Consider the following 9741-nt stretch of genomic DNA (forward strand, 5'->3'; position numbering starts at 1 on the left):
CATTAATGAATTTAAGGACTTTCTTATCATTTTATTGAATAAAAGTGAAGTGCGAAACAATTAATAGAAGAAGAGACTAACATCAAATACACATCACAAAGGAAACAATTAGAAAATGCCAATTACCAAATACACATTACAAATAATTGTTCGAATTGAATATACCTCATTATTGACAATTTGGTAGCTCTCTATGTTATGTTATTTGGTCAATAAGTGGAGTGGGCCTAAGAAATTTATCCAACATGAGAAGTCCAATAACAACACAAAATAACGCCTGTAATTGAACCTAATTAAAAGCCCAAAACAACACAAGAGACAGCCCATCAAGCCCAAACTGAGCAAAAAAACAGTTGAGGACTATTAGTTCGAACCAGAGAATTCACGGGTTATCAGTGCCTCCCTATAAATGTGTTGTCATCCATAGATGTGTTTCACCATCTAAAAAGTCCAAAACTAAAGCATTCAGAAATTCAAGGACAAGGGAAAGAGCAATAAAGTAAAATTATAATCAAACAAATAGTTAATCATTAATACAGTCACGCTGCTCTGCAGCTAAACCCTAGCATCACTATTTTGCTCTCCTCTCCCATGGATAATGAATGAGGCAGGTCCTCTTCCTACATTTTTCCATTGACAATAAACAGACATTAAAAAGACAGACAATGGACACAATAACAAGCAAACAATAGGCAGATTCGTAGATATTATTGATAAGCTGCAAGCACTCGCAGTCACCTTAAGCTTGGGGCTTCTCCCATTTGAGGGGCTTTACAACCTCCCAGGTGAAGTCAGGGTCATCTCTTCCGAAGTGCCCGTATGCTGCTGTCTTCAAAAACCTGCAACCACCACCCCTCTTGAGGTCTAGATTAATGGAAATCATTCCAGGCCTGAAATCAAAACTTTCCTTCACAATCTTGAGAATCTCCTTGTCCGGAATCTTTCCGGTGCCATAGGTGTCAACAAACACAGACAATGGCTCAGGCACACCAATGGCATAAGAGACCTGCACAATACACCTGCGAGCAAGCCCACTAGCAACAATGCTCTTCGCGGCCTGCCTAACGATGTAGGCTCCACTCCTATCGACCTTGGTAGGGTCCTTTCCAGAGAAGGCACCACCACCATGAGCTCCCCAACCACCATAAGTATCAATGATGATTTTGCGACCAGTGAGTCCTGCATCACCATGAGGTCCACCAATGACGAAACGGCCAGATGGGTTGAGATGGAAGATGGTCTTCTCATCCAGGTACTTCTCGGGGACAACGGGCTTGATGACATGCTCCTTGAGGTCAGCAGCAATCTCATCATTGGTCACAGTTTCATCATGCTGAGTGGAAATGAGAACAGTGTGGACCCTAATTGGGACCATGGCACCATTGTCATTGTAGTACTCAACGGTGACTTGGGTCTTGCCATCAGGCCTCAACCATGGGCATGTTCCATCCTTACGTACTTCAGTGAGACGGGCACCAAGCTTGGTTGCAAGAACATGGCTGAGGGGCATCAACTCCGGGGTTTCATCAGTAGCATATCCAAACATGTGACCCTGATCACCAGCTCCGATCTCCTCAGGGCGCTTGGTGAGGTGACCATGGACACCCTGAGCAATATCAGGGCTTTGTTGTTCAATGTTAACCAGGACCTTGCAGTTGTCAGCATCAAGACCAACATCATTCGAAACAAATCCAATTGTGCGGCAAGTGTCGCGTACAATCTTCTCGTAGTCTATCTTGCCCTTGGTTGTGATCTCTCCGAAGACCATGACCATATTGGTCTTGGTGCAAGTCTCACAAGCAACTTTGCTGTCAGGATCTTGTTCAAGGCATGCATCAAGCACTGCATCAGATATCTGATCACAAAGCTTGTCTGGGTGACCCTCATTCACAGATTCAGAGGTAAATAGGAAGGTCTCCATTCTTCTGCAGACCACAAAATGACATACAAGATGTTTAAAACCTGATGGACTAGAAAACAAAAGGACAAAGTAGCTCCTTAAATAGAAAAGGATAGTGTGTGATTGTGTGGGTGTGTCGTGTGTGAGAGAGAGGAAGGAATAATTATCCATTGCTAGTGGAGTATGATAGACTGAGTGTCACATAGAATTTCAGTCACGTTTATGCTTAAAAGTTGCACTCAAAGTAAAGGTGTGTACAAGATAATTATTCCATAACGGTACTTGGCCTTTCCTCAAAAGGAATTATTCCCACTCATAAATATCAAAATGAAAAGATAGGGAAGCCCAGCTAGAGTTCCACCTCTTTACGGGTGTGGGTCACCCACTGCCAAACAGATTTCTAAATCGGTAAATGAAGAATCATTTATTAGGTACAAATTATTGCTACAATTTTACCACTTCTAGTTAGGGAGTGTTTAGGAATTTGTTCCTAATAACTTAACAAATGAAAATCCAGATCACAAAACTAAAAGTGGATCATTAGGGAGAGACATATACTTTCTGCAAAACTATAGTATTATTCTAGCAAGATGATAGATTAAAGAAAGGAACAATTATTTCTTACAGATCAAGATCAAAATATATTGACAAAAAAAAAAAAAAAAAAAAAAAAGAAGTATGTAAGAAATTGCATTGAAAAAATGGGCCATTATAGCTAAAAATTATAATCCTATAAAATGAAGTTCACAAGCTGCACAAAGTGCTTAAATGGAGAAGAAAGGAATGGCTATTAAAAAATATAATTAAAAATAAAAAATAAAAAAAAGCCCATAGCATTCATTTTTGATCCTGCAAACAGAGTGCTTGGGGGAGAAGAGAAGACTGATGAAAATTAGCCACCCTGTACAAGCAGTGATATGATCAGATCTGTCAAATCTAACGGTTGTTTCCCCTATTAGGGCACAAAGCTACTGCCAGAATATCAAATATTATGCACCATATACGGTAATGAGATCAGATCTGTCAAACCTATCCAGACAATATTGGGAAAAACAATGGAACATGAAGTGAAAAGAAAAAAGATTTACAAGTCCAAAAAAGGAAAATGTTGAATATTTTATCAATTGCAAAAGGTTCAGGAAACATATATCTGACACATACAAATCAGAGTAAAATTAACCATATTTTCTTTTAATCTAGAAAGTGTCCAGAAAACAAATCCAGAGCATCAAACTAAACGAACAACAGAGAGAATTTGACAGACACTGGTAAATTAAATTAGATCCACTTATATACTACTTATATATAGCCACTATAAGATATAGTATGATCTATGAATATCAAATTCGAATATGTCAAAACCGAAGATTAGATCCCGTTTTGAATCAGAAACGTTACTCTGTGAAAACACTACAAACTGCAATTGCAAGTTTCAAGCATATAGATCAAGTGTGAACAAAATGGAAACAGCATAAAATGACTCAGAATCAAGCAATTTCAAGCATGTCATCGTCACAAACACTCAGATCTGTAATCACTTCCAAAAATTTCACAATCAACTAGCATAATCACGGATTTTGAGTAAATAATCTATACCAGAACTTGTTGAAAGAGAAATCAATTGAATGACAAATGTACCTGAAATATGAACGAATGTAAACCCTAGAGAGAGAGAGAATGGAGAGAGAATCAAGGGTCCCTCTTTTGCAAAATGCTTGCGAGTGCTCTTACGCTGGGACTTCGGAAACGTATATATAGAGAAACGGTCGGGAATCTGAGTGCTTGGATCTAGGAAAATGGTAATTTTTTTTTTAATTTTATAATTATTAGTAGTATTTATTTTGTGGGGTCCAGATTTAGTGGTCGTTGTGTTTTGAGGACTAGCCGTTGGATGGTTGAATCTAGCGGCTGGGATTGCTTGGGGTGGGTGATAAGTGGTACCACATACTACTACATAAATATATATGATAATAATATATATATATATATATATATATATATATAGATATATATATTTCCCGCGATTTACCTTTTTTTTGGGCACTCTGCGAGCGTTCACCAACCGACGATGTGTTAGTTGGCTTGACGACTTAACTTAAAACAGCTTGGCTTTAGTTAAGTGGAGATTTGTTTTCAGTGGTTGATTTTGTTGAACATTGATTATGATGTGAAATCACATGTGACTCGACACGAATCCAAATAGACACGATCATCCAAATCGTTTTATTTTATTTTGTTTTTAAAAAAATTTAATAATTTAATTTAGAGTAGTGATTTAGAACGGAAATTATGGCATTCATTTATATGATAGGGTCGTGGTCCTATCATAACATATTATACAATAGGGTCATCACCACAGTTATAAAGATTGAATTCAATTTTTAAATTATTATTCTTTAATTTATGCTATGTTCGGTAAAAAAAAATTAAATAAAAAGGAGAGAAGAATGGATAGATAAGACATCCCTATGCAAGAAATTGTATATATATATTTTTTTATTCGGTTCAGTTGTACAGAAAAAAAAGAGAATAAGTTCATAATTTACTATATTCAAAAAATGAAAATGAAAATTTTAATTGGTTATTTTTTTAGGGATAAAAGTTTGTAAAGGGAGAAGGATGGGTCATATTTCTTATTTTTATTTCTCTACGAACTAAGGAAGTTCGTTATTCCTTCTTATTTTTCTTTCTTTCCTTGTATTATTTCTACCGAACAAAGAAATTTTATGCTTGCTTCCTATTTTCTTTTCTTTCTCGTATCATCTCAACTTAACAAAGGAAGTGTGTTTCTTCCTTCCTATTTTTCTTTCCTTGCATCATCCCTACCGAACAAAGAAAGTTTGTTTCTTCCTTCTTATTTTTCTCTCTTTCCTTATATTATCTCTACCGAACAAAGGAAGTTTGTTCCTTCTTCCTATTTTCTTTTCTTTCCTGGTATTATCTCTACCGAATAAAGGAAGTGTATTACTTCCTTCCTATTCTCCTTTCTTTCCTTATATCATTTTTACCGACAAAGGAAGTTTGTTCCTTCCTTCTTATTTTCTTTTATTTTCTTGTATAATCTCTACTGAACTATTTTCTTTTCTTTCCTTGTTTCATATCTGTCAAACAAAGAAAGTTCCTTCTTTCTTTTTTATTTTTTCTCCGCATTTCTTTCTTCCTTCTTACACAACACAACACAACACAACACGCGAATGATCGTAATTATTATTTTATACAGTAAGGTAAATTCAACTCCACCTCAGTTACACCCTTGTCGTAGTTAATGGAGGTGCTGTGTGATTATGCTCAAGAACATGCGGAGAGGCAAACAGATCCATGCCCAATCCATGTACAGTGTCACCAAATTTGCAAACATATCTTCCATCAAAATTACAAAACTAGACATGTTCGTCCACATACTTCTGATATTGAGCCGATCGAGCGGCCACAAGTTCGACTCCGGTAATTAAGTCACGTGCCTTACAAATTATGTAATTGGTGTCTTGAATCTCGACTGTTTTCGAGTTTGAATTTATGATGGTCGTATTACAAAAGGACTTGGTAATTGGCGTCTTCAACCTTTTGACTATTATTGAGTTTGAATTTACAATGGTCATATAGAAAGAGGGTTTCCTGATTCCCTGAACTTGATCATCAATAAATTTGAAATTACAAAGACGCCCCGGATTAATTAAAGTCACATGTTTAATGTGCATGGATTTAATTAGCCCCAGACATAATGCAATGGGTGCACCAAATATTTATTTATAATTGTAGTGGTCCCAATTACTTGAGTAATTACACGTCCCAATAATAATAATAATAATAATAATAATTACACATGCAAGTATTGAAATCACTCTAGGCTATTCATAGCAGACGATTCCACTTCGGTCCGAGTTTGGAAATTGATGTCTTGGATTTAGACTATTCTTGAGTTTGAAAAGGTCAAATATCAACACATCACGTGAGAGAGTCCAAGAAGAAACTACATGGACCCACGTCCACATCATAATTGCAGGAAAAAATAAAATCATGTTGGTAAGATATATGTGTGTGTGTGTGTATTTTTATATCATGGCATATATCATGCCATGCCACTCCACTTATATCATGCCATGCCACTCCACTTACCATCACATGGTATATTTCACATAGCTCACATATCATGGTATGCTTGTCACCTACCCTTTTGGGTAATAGATTTCAAAAGATCAATCAAGTATTTAGGACATCCCACTTTGGAAGTCCACCTACCCTTCTGTGATTCTCACTCTTCTTCTTCTTGTTTTTTTTTTATCCCTTTGATGGGTCACTTTATAATTCTTTTGCTTTAAAATGATAAAATAAAGGTTATAGATTTACCATTCACTTTTATTGGTAATTTAATTAAATTTTGTTTCATGCATTCCCAAAAAAATAAAATTGGAAGAAGTCCAGTTTCATGCCATATGTAGATTTGGGTAGTTTTAGAAAGATTATATTAAATTTGCCAAATGAAAAGTTTTAAAACCGGCCCTAAAATTATATCTTTATTTATTTTTTACTCTTCAAATTTATTAAATTTTCTTTTAAAAAAATAAATTAAATTTTTATTTCTCAATTGAAACTCTTAACTTTTTCCGTTTTAAATTCTCTCATTTTTCTTTTTTTACTTCTTAACATTTTTTTTTTTTTTTTAACGTGCATATTTGAATAGTTTTCTACAACTTCTTTTGTATTTTATATTTATTATGTTGTATGTATGCATATTTTGCATCGAGCTCCTGATTTAAAAACGTACCTCCGTCCTTGAGCGTAAGTGTCCTAAAACGCCATCCGCATGGCCATTAAAAAAGCCAATGGAACAAATTAAGCCTACAAAGCCAAGGAAACCCAACCTGGCAACCATGCGGCCAAATCTTTCCAGGCAAACAATTATCCTTGGAATCAAAAGAAAATCATGACATCACGCCTGGTTAATAAACTTGGAGGATATCACTCCCGAGTTCAAAAGAAAACCCTTACTTTGCGCCAAGTCCCATTACCCTCTGGTATAAAAACTCTGACATTATGATAAATCACTAAACCACAAGAAAATACCTCTCAGTCCAAAAGAAAATCCTAATAGGTTATCGAATCTCAAGGGTATACCCTCGTGTCTACTGAAAACCTGAAATCATTCTAGGTCACCACACCTGGGGGTGTACAAAAAATCATTGAAATCAGTAAACTGGTATAAACTGAACCGTTGCTTCGGTTCGGTTCTTTGTGGTTCGGTTTCAATTTTAATTCTAGGTCCGTAAAAAACAAATTGTAAATTAATATATATATATATATATTCATAATAATTAATATATATCATAATACTAATAAATAATGATGTAACACATGTCACAAAACTTTATTTGCTTTGGTATTCATGAGATTGGTAGTGAGTTTATTCCCACATTAATATATATATATATATATATATATATATAAAATCAAAAAGTAACCAGATTGTTTTCATGATATTATCAAAAGAGAATTGTGGATCAAAATCGAACCAAAACCAGTCTTTCAATTCGGTTCGATTTTATGTTTTAACGGTGTTGGTTCCTATTCTAATTTTCTAAGAACAGTTGAGAGTGACTTGATTCCGATTTAGCCGGGAACCTTCCCAACCTCAAGAATATATATAGTCACATGGCGCCTTGTGACCTCAAGCCAAAGTCTTCTTGCATGTTTTGATTTATTACATGGGAAGGATTCTGGAATATTAGTGGGTGATAAGTCAGAAAATGCTTAACACAAGTAATAGGACTGGCTAAAGGAATAGTGAACATGTGCTATGATAAACACCCTTATAATCATCATTAATGCTCTGCTTAGAGCCATTAATGTTTTCAACCACCGCTATTATTGCCTAGTCGAATGCATTTAATACTTGTGTTAGCAACTTGACATGCCACACCACAATAACGCATGGTGAAATGAAATAATTGACGCCGGAGGTGATTAGAGAAATCATGACCTACAACTTTTGGTACCAGGATTGTGTTTACCAGATTCATAGCAGACATTAAGGGCAAAACAAATTCATTTACTAACTCTGAGACGAGCATCCCTAGCTAGCTTCACCACAAATCATATTCGCTAGTTTACTTTTCATCCTTCATTCAGATCACCTCTTTAGGTTCCTCATATTTGTGGTTGATATCTTAATTTATTACATCTCGTTTAGTGCTCCAGTAACAAAACTCTACAAAGAGTATAAATTAATGTTGACCGCCAAATATCAATGGTCTAGAATCATCTAAAAATAATAGCGTGTACGTAAAAAAAAATCCAGAACATTTCTAATGCATATTTGGATCTTTTATCTTTGGGTACATTTAAATCAATAGTGATATAAAACTCAAGCAACAACACTAAATGAAAATTAAATAATATTAAATTTAAAATATAATAGTAACGGAGATGTGGTATTATTACATTGTGGCAACTCATTGTAATATGTTGTGACTAGGTGTTGCGCAAATGTACACCATATTGTTTTATGGGAATTATAGATATGGTATGTTGAAGCCCATGTGAAAGTGTCAGTAGAAAAGCCCGTGAACCCAATGCATTAATGAGAATATGTGGGCCATCAGTGGAAAAGCCCATGTGAAAGTGTCATTAGAAAAAGCCCGTGACTCCAATGCATTAATGAGAAATGTGTGGGCCAAAAAGCCCATGTGAACAAAGGACAAAAACATAAAATGGAGATTGCGGTGAACGTGGATCGAACACGTGACCTTCAGATCTTCAGTCTGACGCTCTCCCAACTGAGCTATCCCCGCTTGATTTCTTATCAGCACAACCAAAATTATATAAAAATAAAAAGAATATTTAAACCACAAGGATTATGGTTCCAAATAAATCTAATCAAGGTGAGTTAAACATAAACTCAGCAAGAGTGTTTTGACTCAACTTAGATTACTACAAGCTTAGAAAATTTAACATAAACTCAGTCCATGTTGTTTGTGAGTTGACTCAGCTCAAATCGTCAACTTGTGAAGGTTTGGGATTTGCCCCAAACTTTCTAATTTTAAAGGTAATTAGTCATACTATATTAAAAATTGATTTGTCCAGCATAAAGCATGAAGTGAAAGGTCAATAAGTATATGACAAAGTACTGGCATTTACACAAGTCCAGTCTAAGTAAATTATATTCAACCGAGCAACTGGTTAACTTATGTTTGGCAATAAAATCTTGAATTTTGGTGTTGAACGCGAGCGTGAACTCGGTGTAAATAAGGCTATGGAATAACTTATTTGGTGTAGTTCAGATGAGTTATTTCTACCCATTTGAAATAAGGACTTTTAACAATGAATAAATTTATGGCAAAAAAAAATAGAAACGAATTTATGAAATGATTTTTATGAAGTTGGAATTCAAGTACAAGGTTGAAAAAAATAACTGACCTACGGCAGAAGCAACACAGAAACGGAAATTACAGTTGAGTGCAGAAATTGTACAATGAGGGCAATGAACTCTCATTTAACCATATAAGATTGAGACAATATTTAACATTTTTTTACATGTCTAAAAAGTCAAATTAATCATTTAATATTTCTAGTAGCAATACTCTTTCGTTTATAATCATAAATTGGTGGCTTTGCATTGAAATACCCTAGTTGACTGTTTTTCCAGTCAATGCAATCTTGTTCCAAACTTGAATGTAGATGAACATTTAGAAACTGCTCGTAAGAATAATAAGCAAATTCCGACCATTTTTGCTAATAGAAGTATACAAAATAATGCATCTTCTCATTTATAATTTGAAGTGTCAAAATACAAAGCATTCAGAACTTCCAAGGCCCCATGAAAAGAGAACAATTAGGTAAAATCA

At 35.0% G+C, this 9741-nt stretch overlaps 1 protein-coding gene and 1 non-coding gene across 2 annotated transcripts; both read right to left on the bottom strand.

Moving 5' to 3' along the window:
* Window positions 1-490: 490 nt before the first annotated feature.
* On the bottom strand, window positions 491-3696 carry LOC132299547 (S-adenosylmethionine synthase 3-like). The gene is made up of 2 exons (XM_059796245.1): window positions 3539-3696; window positions 491-1925 (listed from the first exon to the last, which is right to left on the bottom strand). The coding sequence occupies exon 2, from the start codon at window positions 1919-1921 to the stop codon at window positions 740-742; it is 1182 nt and encodes a 393-aa protein (XP_059652228.1). The 5' UTR covers window positions 1922-1925; window positions 3539-3696; the 3' UTR covers window positions 491-739.
* Window positions 3697-8615: 4919 nt separating this feature from the next.
* On the bottom strand, window positions 8616-8688 carry TRNAF-GAA (transfer RNA phenylalanine (anticodon GAA)). The gene has a single exon. It is a non-coding gene; the product is annotated as a tRNA-Phe (tRNA).
* Between the last annotated feature and the right edge of the window lie 1053 nt (window positions 8689-9741).

This window comes from Cornus florida, unplaced genomic scaffold, assembly GCF_030987335.1.
Source record: "Cornus florida cultivar Cherokee Brave unplaced genomic scaffold, ASM3098733v1 CherokeeBrave_3.0.0_Hap2_Chr03, whole genome shotgun sequence".
NCBI lineage: Eukaryota > Viridiplantae > Streptophyta > Magnoliopsida > Cornales > Cornaceae > Cornus > Cornus florida.

Coding starts and splice junctions, on each gene's coding strand:
- LOC132299547 (XM_059796245.1), bottom strand. CDS start 1,921: ATGGAGACCTTCCTATTTACCTCTGAATCTGTGAATGAGGGTCACCCA.